This window comes from Diorhabda sublineata, chromosome 9 (genome assembly GCF_026230105.1).
Source record: "Diorhabda sublineata isolate icDioSubl1.1 chromosome 9, icDioSubl1.1, whole genome shotgun sequence".
Lineage (NCBI taxonomy): Eukaryota > Metazoa > Arthropoda > Insecta > Coleoptera > Chrysomelidae > Diorhabda > Diorhabda sublineata.
Window position 1 is genome coordinate 12,092,684 of NC_079482.1, and position 23,548 is coordinate 12,116,231.

A 23,548-nucleotide genomic window follows, 5' to 3' on the forward strand; every position below is an offset into this window, starting at 1 on the left:
TCAAAAGATGCAGGTTGTATCATTTTCATCGTCATTGATCTTTTTGGATGATTTTATGAGGAAATTCCTTTTTTACCTTATTTTTTCATAAATCAGCATTTTTAGTACAGTTTTTTTTTATTTTGTATTTTGAATTTTTTGCTCAAGGTACCATATTTAGAAAGGCTGCAATTGATTTTTTTCATTTGGTTTTTGTTCCAAATTAGTGTGTGCTGCAAATAAAATCAAATGAAATATACATAATTTTAATAGAACAAAATGCTAATTCATTAGATTTTTATATTCAATATAACCCTAATATCTGTATTTATCGTACTTAACCTTCCATTTTTGTGAAAGAATATAATTAAAATTATTGTAATCTTATTTGGTATCGACTTATTAGCCAGCTTTAATGTCCAATTACAAATTTTCGGATAAACCCCATAATTATAATCAATATATTTCACTGGTAACTTCATTCGTTTTAGAAAATACATTCCACTCGATTTACTATTTGTAGTTATTGATGGTCACTCTGATCACGTAATGCTATTTTTTTCCGGGAAAAAATTATGGAAATATATAAATCAGAATACATAATATTCATGAAAAAGTTAATATTCGTTAATATTAATATTAATCGAATCATTCTTCAATTTAAGTTACCATTTTTCGTTCTATAATATTAATAGTGACGCTGGCTTTTCAGGTTATTTCGTGTAAGCCAATTTTAGTATTCGAGCACAAAAAAAATCTGTAGTTTTTCTACCTGCTCCTTAAAAGGGGGTAATATTTCAAATATGAAGTATTTTGAATAAGAAAAGATGTACAATAATTTCAGAAATACTGAATATATCCTAAAATACATATCTTGAAATTCCCAACAAAATTTTATTCTCGTTCTCATGACCTTATGAATACGACAGTTGTGTTGATAATCCACATGGGTATTGATGACTAACTGCTATGATACAAACTACCAATATAACGTTTTTATTAGTGTTTTTTAATTATTCTTTGTTTTTTATTATTGTGTAATAATCTTCAAATTGTAGGAAATTGAATCTAAATATTATGCAGATTTTTATTAAATATAATCATTCGCAATGTTTGAGCATTCAAACGCTTCTGAATATTCTTTAGATGCATCCAGTTTATGTACACTAATCCCACTTCTGCATAATTTGCATCTAAATTTGTACCACTAAATAATGACGACACTTCACACACATCTGTAGAAAAAAGATTCATAAAATTCAGAACCGAAAACAATTTCACTACAGTAGATCAAAGATTTTTAGGAGACGTTTATAGCAGTTTTCTATTACACATTTATCATAACTTTGAAAGTATAACCTTGGTTTGCAACCGTTTTTATGTGCAATGAGTCATCACCAAACTGTTTATATATTCAAGCAATGCAAAATCTGTAGTTTTTCTACCTGCTTCTCGCATAGAGACCAACCAAAAGTAAAGACCATTTTTAAAATACAGTATTTTGGGTATACAAAATTTTTTTTCTTTTTAATTGTTTACTGAAATACATTTCTTCTAACTTTCACAAAAAATGTTTTTTTTGTTGGATGCTATCACTTTATGAGTACGAGAGGTGTATTGATAATGTATAGAATGTACAACTGTATAGTTCTTTTCACAAACAAACGATTGAAAGATATTTTTCATTATCCTTAACAATTTAATAGTAGAAAATCATCATTAGAAAATGCTTAATAAGTCGCACACAATATAAATGTGTGCCTATTAATAATTTTTAATTTTGTTTATGAATATGTGGAGAGCAAAATAAATAAACTTCATTTACATTAAGAGATTATAACAATCTAATTCTACTATATCTACCACGTACCTCCACATATGGTGTAATACATAGCTGTGAAAATGTATAACAATTAAAAACGCAAAAAATAGATATCTAAAACAAGGAATGGACAGCAGCCTCGTTGATTAGGCCAAAAGAGCAGCTGGTTGTTGAGGTTAAGACCAACATACTGTTTACGCTACAACTACACCAACACAATTACACTATCAGACGGTCGTTATCATAACCAAGTTATCTTTTTAGAGACTAAAGGAACTTCATTTTCAGTTTCTTCTAGATAAGAAAATAATGCTTCCAAGATCAAGTATACTATTTGCACTATTTCTTTGGCATTTTATCTTTGTCTACGCAATCCGACAATGTTTGTCTCTCTTTTCTCGCACGAAACGTATTTATAAATTTATAGTGAAATTTGTAATGGATTTTTGAAAAGTGAAACGTTCTATAATACTACTACGTGGATTGCTACCTAATTTTGAGATATGGCAACATTGATATGAATATGTCAATTCTGACATTGCCACCATTTTTAATAGGGAATGTACTTAGAACGTGTTAACATAGGAGAGCTATTTGAGTTATGACAGATACTTAAAACATTCATCCAAATAATGGAATTAAATCGCGAGCATTTTCGTGCGAAAATTTTCAATGATTTTCGACGTGGATTAAACCAAAAGCAGTGTGCCGAACTTCGATAAAGCACCATCCTGGGCCACTGTGTTTCGCTGGTTTTCCCCGAATTCTATTATTTACCTGAAATCTTCAAAAAAATTAGGGAAACCAATCGCAGAGGACGAATCATTATCCACCTGGACATCGCGAGCTCTCACACATAAGTTCAAACAAAAACGTTTTTGAATAGTCAAAACATCGAATTGATAGATCATCCGCAATAAAGTCCTTCTTTGAAACTTAATGATTTCTTCTTATTCCCGCAGATCAAAAATAAATTGCGATTTCAACGTTTATCCACATCTAAAAAAGCATTTGATGAATGTTTTGGAGGTACCTGAATCGGAATGGTTGAAACGCATGCAAGTGTATTGATCTTAATGGAGAATAGTTTGAAAAATTATGAAGCCATATCCATTTATAAATATTTATCGTTTCTATTTGTCTATCTCAAAACTTAGTAGCAACCCTCGTAGTAATTATATTCGTGTTAACATAGGAGAAACATCACAAAGGTGCATTTATTAAAATCGAATTGAAAATAATGTACTTAATTATGTTACTACAAAAATTTTATTGATAGCAGGGAATATTTTTAACAAGTAACATAAAACTTATTTTACACATGAAACTTGAATAATGGAATTATATTATAGGCATATATTATATTGTCTTTTCCATATACCATACTATAAATTTGATTATCTGTGATGTGGTATTGTCAGGTCTGTCTTCTAAAATCAAGTACATAAGACATAAATCAATTCAGGAGATTTCTCAGCCACTTCTCTCCTTGCAATTGGACAAAGTTATATTACAGTGCTCGAGTTATTTTCGTTCTTCATATTTAACTCTTAAATCTGTTTTAACTTTATGCCAGTTACATACACTGACTTTTTTAGTTGTATGTAAAATATTACATACAAAATAATTGTCTCTTATATTTTTTACACTGCGTCTTGAAATTACTTTAAATTCTTGGACATATTGCTCTAGATTTTCTCCTGTAATTTCACGCGTTTCCACATTTTACATTTGGAACTTTATTAGCTTTAAGTTTTTAACCTATGCTCTAAACATTAAATTTGTATTAGATATATTCTCAACTTCTAGTTTAGATGATTATTTTGATTTTTCAGTGGTTCTAATACTAATGCTTCTTTTTGAGATATGTCAATAATTAATGATCACAAAAATTATTTAGTATGGTTGAAATTAGATTTTTATTCCGATATTCACGTTGTTGGTGATAAGAATCATTATGCAAATTGTCAAAATCAAATTATAATTTGGCAAAGACGGAAATACGTCAAAACATCAATATTTTCACCTTTTCCAATAACTAATTTTCATCAGAAGAGACCTGAATTTTATTTATCACAAATTAATTTCTGCAAACTGTCAATCATCATTTCATACTGTCATAATATATTATGTCAGCAACATCACAATCTTCAAACTAATTCTTATATCTAAGTATAAATCTATGATCTTTTTAGTGTAGAGCACAAACAAATATCTTATTAACATATTTAAGTTTCAAAGTGTCAAGAATGACGGGTTTGAGTTAGACAATTTCAATTTAGACTACTTGTTGAAAATTAAATTCATGTGTTTTGTACCAAAAAATACGCTGTAATTTGAATTACTGTTATTAAAAATATCTTTCATTTATAGATCAATAAAGACATCAAAATGTCTTGCATTGCGTCAACAAGTTTTGCCACCCCAGGATCCTCAAATTTAGGTCTTATTGGCGCCAACGATCCCATCAATGATTTCATACCTGATCCATCGACAGTAAGTAAATTTTCATTGTATCGTGAGTAGCGTAACCTGATTCGCATTACGATTTTGTCCAAAATATTCTGATCTATTCAGGTACATAAATATTTAAAAAAGTTTTATCGTAAAAAATTATTCCTTAGGTCTCAACCAAACTTAAGTTTTCATTGGAATTTGGAATATCACTTGATATTGACAACCATGAGATATAAATTAATAGATTACTCATGACATCAATATCAAAATATATTTCATAGAAATACTTCTCGACCTGAACTATTAATTCATCCTACAAATATGAAATATGTTAGTGCATTTTGACCCGTCCTACAACCTAAACATGTCAAAGATATGTCATAAAAAATTTCAAAACCTCACTGCTAATTATCGCAAATCCCTAATCTTGTAACAAAATTTTGTAGTCAATTTGGTAGAGTGCAAAAATAAATCGCCGTGATGCCTAACTCTATTGCCATTAGAAATGTGTCAACAAAAAGCAACTATTATGCAAAGTATTAATTATGCTATGATTTTTTATCTCAGCAATGGAACAAGAAATTTTAATTAAAAAAATAATACTTCTTTTCTAATTTTCATTGATTAATAATTCCTAACATTATTTGACTAAACAATGTACGTTTATAGTTTGCCTGTTCTGTGAGAATTTCTGCTCCTGTCTATATCTGTTATTATTTCACTATTATTGCAATTAATACTTTGCTTTCTTTAATCGCCTGTCTGTTCAAGTAGTATTTTTTTGGGAAACAGCTGTAGTTGATAAAATAGACCCAAACAATTTGAATAAAATTTCTAATTCCAGTTGAGGAATACGCGTGTTATTTTAATTAATTTGAATTTTCTATGACATTTTATTATAGATTCATATGGTAGGTGGTCTTTTTCGTGATATAATTACACAATTTGTCAATATTAGATTTTATTTTAATAATGACCGAAATTAGGTCGGGACAACGAGAATATTGTCTATTAAAAAGCTATTACAATTTAATTTAATCGAAACGTCAAGATTATCATCTGTTCAAAAACCAATATTTGATTAAAAGAAATCTAAAATATATACAGTGCTTCTCAAAAGTCCCCTTCCTTCTCTTTTGTTTTGAACGGTGATACTCAGACTGATGAAAATTTGGAGGGTGAAAAATGAAATCTGGTAATTTTCTCTACTAGTAGTAACAGGTGACTCAATAGGCATCGGTCACGTCACCGGGTATCTGAATAATAAATGGGACCTTATGGCAAGTGACACCTCGTTTGAAATGTATTCATGATAACTGTACTATCATACTAATCTTATTATACTTACGATGTTTTGTAGAGCCGCGTTCAATTAATAAAGATTAAAAAATTGAGATTGAAATTGACAAAAAATTGAGGTTTTCCAATCTATGTTTTTACATGCGACAATAGTTTAAATTATTGAAATTCAATTATTGTTTAAAGACGTCAAGTATCTACATGAACAATTATATTATATTGTATTAAATACTGGCTCTAGCTAACAAAGTAACAGCTATCTTATTTATTGGTGGATGTGGATATAATTTTCATAGAACGGAACGCATTTTTAATGAGGGATACCCCGCTATTGCCCTATATAGAGGACTTTTTTAAGGGAGCTTTTTCATGTGTATCATCATGATGCCAAACCTTTCGGGTTGTCCAAATATTGGTATTGATAAACAAATTGATATAGTTCCGGAAATTGCAGTAAACTCTTTTTCTTCCACAGCCCAAGTAGCGTCTACTTGTTGAGTCCGTCATAGGGTAGTACACAGGGTGGTGACCAAAAACAAATTTCACCCATACAAATTAAATATGGTGCATCAACTTTCAGGGAACGGCCATGGAAGACCGCAATTATGTGATATATATGTACACTGAAATTCTCCAATAGCCGAATATGTAAGGACCATTTGTTTTAGTGACGAAAGTGTTCCTCAATGGAATTGTTAATACTCAAAATGTAAGCAGATATTGGAATGACATAAATCCTCACATGTTTTCTGAGAAACATAGATAGTTCCCACTAGAAGTCAGTGTCTGGGCAGATATTTTAGGAAACCACTTAGTCGGGTCTCTTTTTTGAACTTTAATTTAACCGATTAACCATTAATTCTTCATATTCTGGAAGTTAATCCAGATGAGTTTGGTAACTTGTAGATGGTCACCGAACCCAACATCTTTAGATTTTTTTCAGTTGAGATACCTTAATTCTAAAGTTTAAGCAACAGTTCCTGAGAGTATTGACGTTTTAAAACAACGAATTGTTGAAGAATGTAGGGCAATTTCCCCTGACATATTTGATCGAGTTTAATAACAGGATGTTTTACTGCCAGGAAGTATATGGAGCACATTTTGAACAATTATTTTAAGAATTTGCTCTTGATTATTTATTGATCAATAGCGAGACTCAAATTTTAGTGTTTATTCAATTCAACCATCAAAAACATCGTAAACCTAAAAAAATCGTATGATTGAATATAATATTCAACTAACTTCCAAACAATGTCTCACTTGCCATAAGGTCGGTCCTATTTAACATTTATATATATATATATATATATATATATATATATATATATATATATATATATATATATATATATATATATACATCCCTTATTTTGTTTAGAGTATTATCTCTTCTGTGGCCGCTTCAGGTAGTGGATCATTTTCACAGGTACGTTTTTAATACACATTTTCATAAATACATTGCAGAAATATCCAATTGAAATGATCTGTTGAGTGAACTCCATTTTTTCAAACACGCACTACACGCAACAAAAATATGGTTTGATTTTTTTAGGTTACCAGTTTATTTCACTCGCTTCAGAAAGCAGTTATATGGAATACCCTTCTCAAGTGCGTTTTTATTGAACACATACAAATCCAGATTATTTAAAAAAATGTATTAGAAATGGTGTGATATCAGTCTTAAAGACTTATGTATCGTTCCATTTTTTTAAGATTGTCACTTTTCCTTCTATTGCTTTAAGGGATCTTAGTAATTAGTTTTCTAAAGCAAATTTCAAGAAATCTTTTATATTTTTCTAACATTCCGGCTGAAGTCAGCTTATTTATCGACTTCATAATCTAGTGCGTCGTTTTCATTTCGTTGTTTCGAGAATTGTTTGTGTCATTAGCAAGCTCATTCCTATTTCATATCCAGACACAATTTTGGCTTTATGTACTATATAAATAATAATACTAACTTCGCGATCAAAATTCAACCTACTATCGCTCATATAGAAATTTTTCATTGTTTTTCTTATATTACGATAAAGCAATCACCATTTTAAATCATATATGAATATTATACAAGAATTTTTTGGACTAATTTATAATGAATGGCTATCTTATTATTTTGTATTTAAACTATTTCTAAAACTATCTTATATGTTTTCCATTGAATAATTATTATCACAATCATGTATGTAAGCTTTCTGATACTTCATGTATTTTAATGTTGCTTTATTATTTGTAGTTTTATTTTTAATCTTGTAGTGTTAACTATACCTTAACAATATCAAAATTATTATAATACTATATTAAATATATGTATTGTTACAGAAAAAAATTATATCTCAAATTTCATATTCTGTTCTTTAGTTTTTCTATCTCTATCAATTTCCTAAAATTTTACTCTCCATTTTGAAACAATATCGCCTTTAGCATAATTTCAAATATGAAAAATATTTATGTGAATTAAGTCTATGTAAATTTATATAAAAGTAAATTAAAAATTACTTAATCGTAGAATCATGCAAACTTTATTAGGGCAAGCCTTATGATGCACTTTAATGTTACATGTTAATTTAGATATAGTTTTGTTTTATTAAGGGTCTATCCTCTTCACTTGCTTCGAGTAGCCGGTCTATGGGATCCCCTTTGGAGGTAAGCATTTTGAATAATTCAACTATACATAAATTTTACGAAAACTTACAATTACACGCCAAAGAAATTGGTTGATAATTGTTTGTTTGGCGGACATAACTAGTCACTTATTAAATACACTATTGAAAAAGCAACAACCAAACAGAAAATCCGAAGCATAAAGATTTTTCAGCAATCGAATTTATCCAATAATAAATAAACTAAATAATTGTTGAGATATGACTAAGAATATTTCAATTGAATACGCTAAAGAAGTAAATTTTTATATGCTGAATTTGATAATTGTTGTGATGCTATTTATGTAGGTACAACAAAAATTACAATACTCGGAATATAGTTTAAGTGTCAAATATAATGAAAAAAGCGCCTTCAACCCGAAATTACACAAATATATACTTTCATAACAAAGAAAAGGAATTGTGAGATATGATTAATATACACATATAAAATGAAATCCATTTATAATCAAAAGGCTGCAAAACTGCAGAGCTCGAGATTTTTACATTTTATTAGTTATCCTGTAATAAGTAGAAGACTAGACCAAGAAAATTATTCGTTGAGTACGAATGATTATATACATACGCAGAATTTTAAAATCGGCAGTTGTGTCATTTTCTTGATAGACTACATTTTAATGGAAAAGGGAAAAGATGATACCATCAAGCACCTTGGCACTGCACCGAAATTATTCGTGATTTTATTTTTCGTAATTCAATGATGAAGTGAACAAGAGTTCCTTCTTCCTCCAAGATCCCCAGATTTCCTGTAGACTCCTTATAAAATTATTCAGAAAAAAAATTAGGGTGTAGTCTATATTTATAATAGTTAGAAATATTGTCATAGAATTTAATGCATAAAAAATAACTTGTTTTTGGATATGTTGAAATGTAGTTTTCAAATATCTATATGTTTTCGGCAAAGGAAAAAACTGTCATTTATCCATAGCTCACCTGAAATTTTACTTGATCGTTACTTCCCAGGTTGCCATAATTATCGGCAGTTTCAATGGTGGTTTAGTTATTCACTGAATATTATCAACTAATATATAATTATTTTGTTTTTCATAAAATATGAACAGAGTGCTTAAACATGATAGGATGTACCAAATAGAATCTTAAAAAAGTAAATAAATATAGGCGTAATCGTTTAAAAAAATCATAATTTTATTTTTTAGCACACTCTGTAAAGTTGATGATTTTATATTCGCCAACTTACTACGCAAAATAGATAGACTGCTTATTTCATAGCAGCGTCTATGTATCTTATCTCATGTTTGCTGTATCACGTAACTATCAGGATATCTGCCAGATAAGGTTGATTTCCATAATAACGGAGTTTTTAGTGTGACCATTATCACACTAAAAACCGTATGTATATACTCAGTATGTATGTATGCATGTAACTATCATGATTTTAATATTTCATTAAAATTCCCAATTATTTGTCAGGGAATGAAAACTTAGTTATTCAAGAGCTAAAATCGAAATGAAATTGAAGCATAAAAAGTATTTAAAAAAGCCCCTGCAATCGAAAGAAGACCTGAAATAAAAAAATCAAGACGGCTTATTAACAAAAACATTTAAAATAGACTAATACATTCTTGGCTTTTCGGCTAATTCAACCATATTCCAATAAATGTCGAAACGTCAAAACTGTAACCTATAACTTCCCATCCCATACTTATTATTTTTATTTTTTCACTTAGGTTAATTCTTCTTCACTAACTTCAAGCAGCCTGTCAATGGGATCTCTTTTAGAGCTACTTAATCAACAAATCTGATTAACATAAATTTCGTAGTTGATTCGAACAAACCATTACTTTTCAATCTGAATTTTCATGTTCAATAGAAGAGGATGAGAAATTTTAGTTCAAAAGCATTTTTTTCGAAATTTGGGATAATTCAATTTTTCCTTCTAAGATTTTCTCTTCTATATTAGGGATTCTAGAATTCTTATCAATTGTAAATATTGAACATATCTTGCAAGCATTAATATGGAGTATATTCTATTGAAAATTATAAAAAATATTCACATGACTGGTCTGGTTATTTAGTTGTTACTATAACTATAAACCATTTGTTTAGCCAAGTAAATTGAATGAAGGAAAGCAATAACAATGAGGAGTCACAAGTTGGCTTTCTAAAATAAATATATACTTTCATTCATTTGTTTATACTGTGATGATATTTTAGAGATACCTTTATAAATTCAATTTTTCATGTACATGAACAATAAAAAATACATAAAGTTTACACTTTTAATTATATGTTCAAAGACGGTTCATTCTTTAATTATATTATTATTTTATTAATAATTATATTATATTAATTATAGTGTGACTAAGTGGAAACTTAAGCAAATGCAAAATTAATGAATTTATGAAAAGTGAATCAAACAACAAAACAGCAATAGTCATGAGAGATACCTTCTTACCACCTTTCTTATGTAATTTTTGATAATAATTTTAATGCAAGCGGCCAAACATCAATAACATTAAATGTTGTATAATGATGAGTTACATTTAATTTTTTAATGAAGATTAAACTTATTTTTATTGCTTTAACTCAGGTAAAATTGCTTTATATGCTATGGATAGAAATGGATAATTAATTAATTTTTATTTCCGTACTTAGGGTCTATCTTCTTCACTAGCTTCAAGTAATCGTTCTATAGGATCACCTTTAGAGGTAAGCATAACCTTACTAATTAAACTATTGGTAATTTTATAAGTTTAGAACATCCTCTATATTACAAATAACATGATAGACGATTTTCTTATTTTAGCTCCAATTCCATATAAAACTAATAATCTTCTAGATGCTTTAATATATTTAACCCTAATATTCAATTCAACGTATATAGCAAAACATGATCTAAATGATACCTAAATTATAATTAACACCTAAACATCACATGCTATTTATTCTATTCCATTGTCCAAAAAATTACATAGGAATTTGTATGTAATATCTAGAAAATAGGATAAATTTTTTAACCATATTAAATGTCTAAGGTATGTAGACTAACATGTAATGTTGCTCTTCTCTGTCACATTATGTGACATTACTTTTTGACATTAGCAAAAAATAAATTTAACATATATATTTCCAATTCAGGTTTCATCCACTTCGAACCATATTTTTAAATAATTTTAATTACTTATATACTTGAAAAAAAGTAGAAACGTCAAATTTTATCTCCAAATATGAAAAAAACTAATTTTAAAACAGAAGAGACCTAAAATCCAGAAAATTTAGATGTATATATATATATATATTTCTTCAATTTCTTATTTCTCAGACCTTTTGATACATTAATGCATCTGAATGTTCTTGATTTTAGGTCTCTCCTGTTTTTCTTTTTCAAAAAATTGATTTTTTCTTAGTTTCCACATCTCAAATATATTAAATTTATCAGAATTTACAAAATAGAGCTATGAATTTTACTTACTTACTTTTACTTCATGGTTCATTAATGCAGTTCTATTTTTTTTATCATATTGATGACCTCTTAGTCTATTTTCTAAATACTGAGATGTTTGCCCTATGTAGACAGCATCGCAATTAGTACAAGGCACTTGATATATAATTTACTGCTTTTGTTTTTTGGTGTTTTAAAATTTAATTTAGTGAAATATTTGGATAATTAATTATATCCTCTATAACTTATACTAATATCATATTTATTGAAATAATTCGATAATTCTTGGGAAAGTCCTTGTACATATGGTAAGGGAAAATGTTTTATGTTTTGATGTTTCGTTTCAGTTTTGTTTTTAAATTGATTGTAGTATCTGTTTATCCTTTTCTTGAATATGTTATTTATCATTTTTTCCGGATAATTATTTTCTTTGCTTTTTGAATAGTTACGCATCTAAATTCATGATCTCATAGTTGGATAGATCTATCAGCCAAACTTATTATCACAAGTTGGTCCTCAAGATATTTAAGTAAGTTGAGTAAGATATTTAAGTTGGTTGGTACAGCAGTAATTCAATCATCTACATATCGGAAAAAGAATGGAATATTTATACCAAGTTTGCTTAGAACCGCTTCCTCAAGATCTTCCATTACCAATTGTCCTATAACACTTGAAATGGAACTCCCATAGCACAACCATCAATTTTTTTGTATATTTCATTTTCATGTTTGAAATATGTTGTTGTAAGTGTGAGTTGTACTAATTGTGACGCTGTTTACATAGGGCAAACATCTCAGTGACTAAGAGTTCATCAATACTTTAAAAAAATAGAACTGCATTAAAGAACCATGAAATATCAAAAAAAACACAAATGCAATTATAAAGATTCAGAAATTCTTGAAACGGAATCTAATACACAAAAAAGAGAATTTTTAGAAATGGTTCACATTCATAAGAAAGAAAAAGCTATAAATGATAAAAAAGATCTAAATAATTTAAGTGAAATTTATAGCTCTATTTTGTAAATTCTAATAAATTTAATATGTTTGAGATGTGGAACCAAGAAAAAATCAATTTTTCTTATTGGAACAAAGTTCTAAGTTGATTTTATCCTTTTTTTATATTCATGATGAAGGTGATCTATAGATCAATATAAATAAGCAAATTGTCAATATCATATTTTGATAAAAATTTGAAGAAAAGTTGAAACTTCAAAATTTATCTTCTAAAAACTATCGAAAAAAACTAATTTTGAAACAGAAGAGACCTAAAATCAAGAACATTTATATATTTATATATTTATTCAGAACATATACACAGTTCTATTTTATTCGTTCTGTTCCCCAAATGAATGGAAAATACGAATTCACACGAAAAATATTATAGAAAAATTTTGTTAAAACAAAAGGATTTGAATGAAGATAACTGGACTTTTGTGAGCACTATATAAAAAACAACGTTAAAAAAATTTTACTATGATTTATCAACGTCAATAACAAATGAATTTCTTCCAAATATCGAATGTTGGAATTAAATTAGAAGTGATTACTGAGCGACCTGAACTAAGGAATATTCGAAATGTTTGAAGAAAAACGTAACAAGCCGAATGGCATATTATAGACTTGTGTATGCATTATCGGGGACTGATATTATGGCCCAAAAATATTAATATGAGTATAAAAATATTAAAACTTACTAATTAACAGAGAATTGTGCTGTTTTTCTTTTCACAAAATTTATCGAATTCATATTATTCAAAAATCAATATCCATGGTTACTGATGACGTATAATTTTCTATAGAATTTGTTTTATCAAATTCAATCTATGATCTAAAATCACTGATAATAATAAACAATATTAATCAAAATAAATGAGCAGCCCTGTTTGTAACTTTCTAGAAAAATAATATAAATCAGTAAGAACCTACATTCCATCTAATTAATTTAGTTCGAATCTTGTTTCAACTGTTGCAAAATGTTCAATTATTAATAAAACATCTATAAACGAATCGTTATTCATCTATTATTAGTAAAATACTTATTTTTCATCTAGGCTCTCTCTTATTCTCCACAAGCTCCAAGCAACTATTCTATGGAATCACCTCCAGAGGTACGGTATTTTTGAAATTTTATTAATATGAATTTTATTTTAAAAACCACATCAGGGATTTCTGGAAACATTTGTTGACACAATGGAATTGAGTTAAACACGGAAAAACTAAAGTTATAAATTTAGAGACAAAACTACAGTAATAAAAAAGATTTCTGTCGAGCTTCAAATTTGAAATTTTAACTGGAAGTGGAACGCGAAGTACGGAGACTCTGATCAAAAATCTTTCGTTTTATGTTGTGATCTGCAATCAGCTGAAAACACATCATAATTTTAGATCATCCTGATATACAAATAACATGTTTTTGAGAAAATATACTTATATATATATATATATATATATATATATATATATATATAACAATTTATTTATATGGAAGAATACAATATATTGTTTTCCATATTTAATTTTTTATGAGATTTGCAAAAATTATAGGGGTTACAATAAAGTTAAAACCTTTGTTAAGATTCCCAAAATGATCTGTCTTTATCTCTGTCTTTGCTAATATTTAATATTTTCTTAATAATTAAGAAAAAAAAAATTTTTAAAAAGTGTGCTGAAATAATTCAGTTCCATTGATTTTATGGCGATATTGCTTCAAAAATTGAAAATGATGTAATTTTCGGCTCTGAATATCTTCTGCAAAAAATATAACAATTCTTCTACCGAAACAGAGATAGGATTTCCGTTTCTTTGCAATTTTAGATTTGGTTCATTTAATTTCGCTGTAATATTTTCCATAAAGTAAAATTTTTGCAACCATTCGTCGCTCTTTAATTGATGGTTAATAGTGCCTTTTTTATTAAGGAATGTATTTCAATCAAGCACAAAGCAAAACGTTTTAACACCATACCTTTGGGAAGACATCGCATCATATTAATATTGAGTCTCTTTTTTGTTTAACAAGTCTTTAAACTGGCCATGATAGATTATTTTTGACAGGAAGCTATCAACAATGTTGATTACTAAATTTGTATCCTCAACGTCGTTACCTCTTATTTTTTCCTGTCATACTTCTGGCTCCTTCAGTTGCTATTGAAGCAATTTTATTTAAATTTATCTCGCTATATCTTCCCCTCCAGTTTTTCTTGAGTAGTAATCCTAGAAGTTCTTCTTTAGGACCTTGTGAAGATATATCTGATAAAATACAACTTATGCCGTGTCTTTTATATCGCATCGGTAACAAGTGATAAGGTAGTAGGAAGTTTGAAATCATTGATCTTTGTTAAGATTTCTGATTTGTTTTAGAAATCATGAAACAGTTCTTCAGATGCACGTGTATCCCGGGAAAGGGGGCGAAAAAAGCGAGTACAAGTCGCTGAAAGATAGAATTGATGACTAATTCTCTTCAATAGATTCAGAAAGATTTTTATTTTTTTTTTTATGAAAACAATTATATTTGCGAATTCAACTAAATAGCCGCAGTTTGACATCCAAAGAACCGTATGTGGCTGGCGAGCCGCAGGTAGCCGACCCATGATTAGACTTTATTCTCCCTCGTCCATTTACAATACCTGTCAAGTTTCAAATGGACCTCAAATTTTCACATTACTAGATATTATTATATAATTGTACACATAGAAAATTCACCAAAAACATTATTGCTCATTTAATTTTAATCAAATGAAACACTTAAAATCATAGCCTTAAGTAGTGTTTACTTGAATCGGTTATTAACAACATAAGCAATATGCTTCCCAAGCAGTTTTTGCTTGATTTGACATTGAATTATTCTGATTATTTCTTGATAGATGAAGATAAAATTTATCATTAGAGAGCCTTATAACAAATTGTGGAATCAAGTAGAAAATGCATTTTTGTTTTATGATTTTGGTATATGTTGGATAATTATATTTAAGGATAGTTACTTCTTTTGCTTAGGTTTGCCATAATTGTTCAGTCGCACAATTTCATTATCAACAGTTTGTCCCATACAATACGAATTATAAATAGTCCTACAAATATTGTGTGCATGTATTATAATACGCCGTTTTACCACATTTGAGTATTATTTTGAAAAGTGATTCTATACAATACTTAATTACATGCAGATCTCTGATATGTACGAATCATACACATCAGCTAAGCTTTTTCGCTTAATTTGATATTTCATTGGACTCATACGTGTTACAAAGTACCATTAACTGTATCTTAGAGTGTTTCGATTTTCAAAGAAGTTCTGTTTTTCTGTTTCTAAATACGTCATTTCTAAATATTTTGGACTCGATAGACCATCTTATGTATCAACATTTTTCATCTGATTTGAGAGACTATTTTAATACACATTTGTTGTCTATTTGGAAATAATTTCATATATTCTAACCATTCCTTCATTAGATACTCTTACTTTTCGATATAATGTATTTGAATATATACTCAGAAAGCATTCTCATTTCTCACTAGACTATACATCATTATGTTAAGAAAATGTTTACTAATGTATTTTTGTATTTAGGTGCATCCTCCTTCTCCAATTGGCACAGGCAGACCTCCTACGGGATCACGTACAGAGGTACGTACTTCTTTATAATGATTTTATTGTAGATAGAACTGATATATTTTTTCATAGGTTCGTCCTCCTTCTCCAATTGGTTCAGGCAGACCTTCCATAGGATCGCGTTTAGAGGTAATTTTAGTATTTAACCTAATATACGATATTTGCAACTAATGTATTTTTATAGGTTCAGCCTCCTTCCCCAATTGGTTCAGGTCGACGTTCTATAGGACCACGTTCAGAGGTACTTATTTATGTTAGAATGATTATTTGAAATTTTGCTTTTGACAATGAATCATTTTGGAGATACGACAATTACGTACAAAAAAATATTTTTTGTGGACAAAACATGTTTTACTTGTATATTCATGTTGTAGGTGATCTATAAACACGCTAATTGTCTGTGTTAAATAATATTTTTATAAAGAAACCTCAATTTTTACCTGTTATTTTAGCATGATGATGAATACGTAGTTAATCGAAATATATAATAAAAATTGTACTCTTTAGTTATGGCAGTACAAAATAATAATGTTCATAAACTAGTTTAAAAAGCTTCATTCCAAATATATATATATATATATATATATATATATATATTATGAAAATGAAACGCGTATTTATATTAATCGACAGGACACCTACATCATGAATATTAAAATAGGAGAAGAAGCAAAATAGAAATTTGTTTTAACAGATAAGATTAATTTGTCCTTAGTTTTCACATATTAAATACGTAGCAGTCATCAATTAAATTAGTTTTAGTTGTATTAGAATTTACAAAATTGAGGCAAAAATTCCACTTTAATTATTTGGTAATTAGATTCTTTTGTTTTTTAGTGTATATAAACAAATTGGTGGTTGTGCTATGGGAGCTTCAATATCAAGTGTTATAGCATAATTATATATATAATATAAAATAATTATAATTATTACATTCTTTTTACATTATGTAGATGATTGCATTACTGTCTTTTCAAAAAATCCAATTGTAAACATAATAAAAAATTCAATTCTTATCATAATAAAATTCAATACACAATCGAACAAAAAAATAAAATCAATTTTCTTGATGCCACATTACATAAAATTAACAATAACATAAGAATAGGATGGTAAACGAAACCAACTTGGTTATGATAATAAGTTTGGCTGATAGATCTATTCAACTATCAGATCCTGAATTTAAATGCTTAGCTGTATATATATATATATATATATATATATATATATATATATATATATGCATCTAGGTGTTCTTGATTTTAGGTCTCTTCTGTTTCAAAATTAGTTTTTTTTTGGATAGTTTTTAAAAGAAAGATAAATTTTGACGTTTAGACTTTTCTTTAAGTCCTTATCAAAATGTATTACATTGTTGGCAACATGACTTCATTATCTATATATCGTAGGCAGTTGGCAGAATCCGGCATTCTGCAGACTGCCGGCAGATGGAAGAATGTATCATCAAATTCACCTGTCTTCCAACTGCCTGGCTTCGTCCAGGCAGTCTACCGACTGCCATGGGAGTTGACAGAGTGCCGGCGAATGAGAAGAATATATATATATATATATATATATATATATATATATATATATATATATATATATATATATATATATATATATATATATATGAATTGTAAAGAAGTCTTTGTCATCTATATTATGAGCGGTTTCTTATTGGCAACGAAACACCAAAGTGGACTAGCTTTAATATATTATCTGAACTTTCGAATACTTATGTATTCATCGTCTGGGACTGAAATTATAATATAAAAAAAATAATTTTTACTTACAATAATTAATTTTCAGTGGTTTTGAATCGTATTAATTCTTGTAAAAATTTTCAAATTCATGGGTTTCAAAATCAATATTCGAATTGACGTTGATACATATTGATTAATTGAAACATTTTTCTCTTATTAAGGCTCTTACCTATTCTGCGGTCGCTTCAGGTTGTTTCATGGATTCACCTCTTGAGGTAAGTTTTCAATTTAAATTATGAAAATATGTCTAAGAAATATGAAAATTTTAGTTTTGTTTTCTGAATTATAGATAATCTTCCTTAATAAAAAAAGTGTAGTGTCAAATATTCGACCACAGTTCCACAAACCCAATATCAATTTAACATTCAATAAAAAGTAATAGAAAAGTAAACTGTTATATAAATAATTCACTTGAGCTTGAGCAGCTTTTAGATACAAGAATTACAAATTTAGATCTCTAGATATCATTACAATATACATAAATATCGCATACGATTTAATAAGACATGTTTTAAGAGAAAGATATTTTTTACTTAAACAACTGAAATCTTTTCCTTACAATGAATCTCTCTATGAGGCATTTTGATTATTCAAACTAATAATTGTTATTTTTAATACAAGAATATTCTTTTGTTTATATGATTAGACCCTAATATCAATTACATATCCGCTTTTATAGAAAATGAATATATGTATATCGTTGTAACTGAAACACTAATATTTTATCTAACCATATTCCCCGAACCCAAATTTTAGGCAAAACCCAGTGCTTACAAATTTGTCTCATACAGCTATCCAACTATCAGATGCTGAATTCAGTTATGTAAATTCAAAAATTCTTGAAACGGAATCAAATACAAGAAAAGAAAATTTTTAGAACTGGTTCACATACATAAGAAAGAGAAAGCTGCGAATGATAAAAGTTCAAAGTTCTGTTAATAATCTATTAATATTATATACAGGGTGTTTCAAAAACAGTGATTCCGTTTCTAGGAAAGATAGAAAACTGAAAAATTTTTGGGGTTTGCTCATCAAAAAATTTAAATTATACACATTTTTTACGATTTTGTCGAAACTACTGGCAACTTTATATTGAAATTTTATACATATATTTTTTGGATACACCCAATATTTTTTTCATGGCTGACTTTCATAGAGGGCCCTAGTTACACGGTTCGTACCAAGTAGTATTGAACCTTTTTCAATATTAGATTTATTAAACAAAATTTCAAGTGAACTTTAACAACATTTAATTTCACACGAAAAAACCAAGAAAACTCGATACTACCGTTTTAGGAGTATTTTGTTTTGAAAATTATGAAGTAATAATCGATGCTGGTATAAAGCTTTGATAAAGTTATCAATTATTATTATCATTAATTAGTAAGCTTTATGTGAATTGAAAATTTTTTGTCGTGTAAATGAGACCCCATGGATAAAACGGAAACTTTTGAAAAAAATAGGACTGAGGGCTTTCGTTTCTTGTAACGTTTCACAAAAATCTTGTTTATCAAAGTTTTCAAACAAATCCATTGGATATATCAGCTTCCAAAACATATTCGTAAGAAATTTCCATACAATGTTGCCAGTAAATGCGGGAAAACCATAAAAAGTGCGAAATTTTTTACTGGGCAAACCTCAAATATTTTTCAGTTTTCTATCTATCCTAGAGACGGGATCACTTCTTTTGAAACACCCTGTTTATATATATATATATATATATATATATATATATATATATATATATATATATATATATATATATATATATATATATATATATATATATATATATATAAATTTCTTTAATTTCTTATTGCTTAGACCTTTTGATATATTAATGCATCTTAATGTTTTTGATTTTAGGCCTCTTCTGTTTTAAAATTAGTTTTTTATAATAACTTTTGGAAGAAAGATAAAATTTGACGTTCCGATTTTTCTGTAAGTTTTATTAGAATTTACAAAATATACTGCTATAAATTTTACTTAAATTTACGAATCTTTATAATTGAATTCATAGTTTTTGGATATTTCATGGTTCGTTAATGCAGTTTTTTTATCGTATTGATAACTTTTTAGTCTATTTTCTAAATACTGAGAAGTTTGCTCTATGTAGACAGCGAGCGTCACAATTAGTACAAAGCACTTGATATATACATAATATTACGTCTTTTGTTTTCAGGTGTTTTAAATTTCAATTTAGTGAAATATTTTGATAATGTATTATGTCCTTTATGACTTATACTAATATCATATTTATTAAATTGATGATTGCATTACTACCGTACCAAAGAATCAAATTGAAAACATAAATAAAAAACTCAATTCTTATTATACAACACTTAAATTCACAATCGAAATCGAACAAAATGATAAAATCAATTTTCTTGATGTCACATTATATAAACTTAACATTAACATTAGAACAGAATGGTATACGAAAGCAACTTACTCCTCAAAATATTTGAACTTTAATTCATGTCATCCTATATTATAAAAAAGATCAGTGATAATAAGTTTGGCTGATAGATCTGTCCAACTATCAGATCCCGAATTTAGAGACTTAACTATTCAAAAAGCAAAAACTGCATTGAACGAGAATAATTATTGGGAAAAAATGATGAATAACATATTCAAGAAAAGGATAAACAGACACTACAATCAATTAAAAAACAGAACAGAAACGAAATATAAAACATTTTTGCTTACCACATGTACAAGGACTTCCCCAACAATTATCGAATTATTTCAATAAATACGATATTAGTATAAGTTATAAAGAACATAATACAGAATCCAAGTATTTCACTAAACTAAAGTCTAAAACACCAAAAAACAAAAGAAGCAATAGAGTGCCTTGTGACGCTCTCTGCACAACAAAACATAAAACATTTTTCCTTACTATATGTACAAGGTTTTTCCCAACAACTATCAAATTATTTTAATAAATACGATATTAGTAGAAGTCATAAAGGATTTAATTCCAAATATTTCACTAATTTAAAATTTAAAACAATAGAAACCAAAAATAAATAATATTATATATAAAGTACCTTGTACTAATTGTGACGATGTCTACATAGAGCAGATATCTCAATATTTAGAAAGAAGAATTCAATAGTTTAAGTAAAATGTATTGAATCAGTTTCTGCTACATAAATGAGATATAAAAACAAATTTCTTTTGATTTTCATGATGCAGGTGATTTATTGATTGATATAAATACGTCAGTGTCAACATCCTATTCTGATAAATATTTAAATAAAAGTCGAAACGTCAATTTTCATCGTTCTTTCAAAAATTATTTGAATAAAGCAAATTTCAATCTCTACTTATATTGTATAGTTTCCCTAATGATGGGAAGAGCACTTCTTGAAAACTTGGATTTTTAGTTTAATAAAAAGTACACAAATTCCAAAATTTGCTGCAACTTCATATATTGATTTTTTCCAGCTAGTCAGCAAAGATTATTAATACAAGGCGCTTGATATATAATATTACTTCTTTTGTGACGCTGTCTATCTCTCAATAGTTAGAAAATAGACTAAAAGGTCATCAATATGATAAAAAAATAAAACTGCGTTATCGAACCGTGAGATATCAAAAACACATAAATTCAATTATAAAGATCCAAAAATTCTTGGAACGGAATCTAATACACGAAAAAGAGAATTTGAGAAATGGTTCACATTAAAAAAACGAAAAATGCTATAAATAATAAAAAAGACCTAAATAATTTAAGTAAAATTTATAGCTCTATTTTGTAAATTATAATAAAACTACAAATAATTTGATTGATCAAGTACTGCTACATTAATTTTTCTTATTAGAACATTTTCTATTTTGATTTTATTCTTATTTTGATATTCATTATGTAAATGATCTATTCATTAATATAAATGTGCAAATTGGCAGTAGGTAAAGACTTAAAGAAAAGTCGAAATTTTATCCTCCACAAATTTTCAAAAAAACTAATTTTAAAACAGAAGAGACGTAAAATCAAGAACATTTAGATGCATTAATATATCAAAAGGTCTAAGAAATTATTATATATATATATATATATATATATATATATATATATATATATATATATATATATATATATATATATAAATCATGAAAATTTGTAATATGTTTAGGATATCCCCTGTACTTCAGCTTGTGATCTCCCTTTAATGAATGGTTTAGGGGTATCATCTACACAGGTATGTTTTTTATCAATTGCTTTTTTATATAAACTAAAAAAAGTGGAAAATGTAATGTTATAATCATTTTCAACTTCTACATAGTCCGATGATATTGAATGGTATTGATTATTATTATAGAATCGTAATTTGCCTGCACTGAAACTATTTTCTCTTAAAAAGTAGAATTCTGATTGAAAAAGAAATTCTGGACTTGTCTACTGCCAGAACTACTAATTCATGTTGCTACATTTTATTTATCATTCAGTTCATTTGAATATTATTTAAAGGCATATATTCTATATCCAAAATAGGCAAAATTGTCAATTATTTCAGAATATCTTAAGCAATACAGCGTACTATCAGTAAATGCAATATATGTGCTCTCAACTAATTATAATTTGATTTGTGTCTCCTTAGGCTCTGGCCCCTTCCTTAGACCGTCGTACGATGGAACTGTCTTTAGAAGTAAGTTTTTAACCAACTTTAACTTTTTTTAAAATGGTAACTAGAACGTTACTCTATGAAAAATTGCTTCTCTCTTATTACTGTCTGCAGTTCTAGTATTCAAAAACTCATTTAATTCATTGATTTTCGTATGAATTAAATTTGCGTGCAAATATTATTTCATTTATTCATCTAATCACATTTTAATGTTATCAATTTAAACTGTTTCGGTATATAAGTCAATTTGTAACATTGTCCAATATAATGTTGATATAGTTACAACTTGTAGGAAAAGGCAGGAAACATGGGATCGGAGATTATGGAAAATGTACTACAGTTTCAGAAATAGTATAGCAATAGGACAGACAAAACGCAGAAGCTGTTCATACCATTTCATTATTTTTAAAATAAATGATCAAGAATAAACGTACTATAACAAAACTAACAAAAAAAATAATATCTTATAGTATTACGTATTATGTTCTATATTTCCTGCCTTATTCACATCACGGGTATTTTTAGGTCTGTTAGTGTAGATTTTATATTTAAAATAAGAACCCATCCCAGATCTTTTTATCGTACTATTTATTCAGATAATTTACATTTATGCAAGACTATGTATATATGAATACTTGATTTTTTAGGCCCTATTTCACAATGTTGTTACTTTAAGTAGTCGTTCTATGGAATCATCTTTAGAGGTAAGTTTTTAACGAATGTCCACATTATTATTTATGCAAGTTAATATTGAAAACATGAAAATAGTTTGAAGAAAAAACAATCTACGCACTTGGTTTGTTCCAACCTGTTAGTCTGGACCATTCTTGGAATGGTTATTGAATTCGTTTAAATGATATTTTCTGCTCAATCTCCGGCTATGAACAAATCTGGCTATCGACCAAGTATCGAAAGGACCGTCCCGGAAA

The 23,548-nt window shown here is 27.8% G+C and overlaps 1 protein-coding gene across 1 annotated transcript in view; it reads left to right on the forward strand.

Annotated features, from left to right (window-relative positions):
• The window catches only part of LOC130449010 (E3 ubiquitin-protein ligase TRIM71), a 46,051-nt gene that overhangs the window by 15,361 nt on the left and 7,142 nt on the right, over positions 1-23,548 (forward strand). Inside the window, exons 2-7 of the mRNA XM_056786642.1 lie at positions 4,175-4,297; positions 16,184-16,240; positions 16,298-16,354; positions 16,410-16,466; positions 18,150-18,203; positions 23,267-23,323. Of these exons, the coding sequence (XP_056642620.1) occupies positions 4,175-4,297; positions 16,184-16,240; positions 16,298-16,354; positions 16,410-16,466; positions 18,150-18,203; positions 23,267-23,323 (405 nt within the window). The remainder of the gene's footprint in view (positions 1-4,174; positions 4,298-16,183; positions 16,241-16,297; positions 16,355-16,409; positions 16,467-18,149; positions 18,204-23,266; positions 23,324-23,548) is intronic.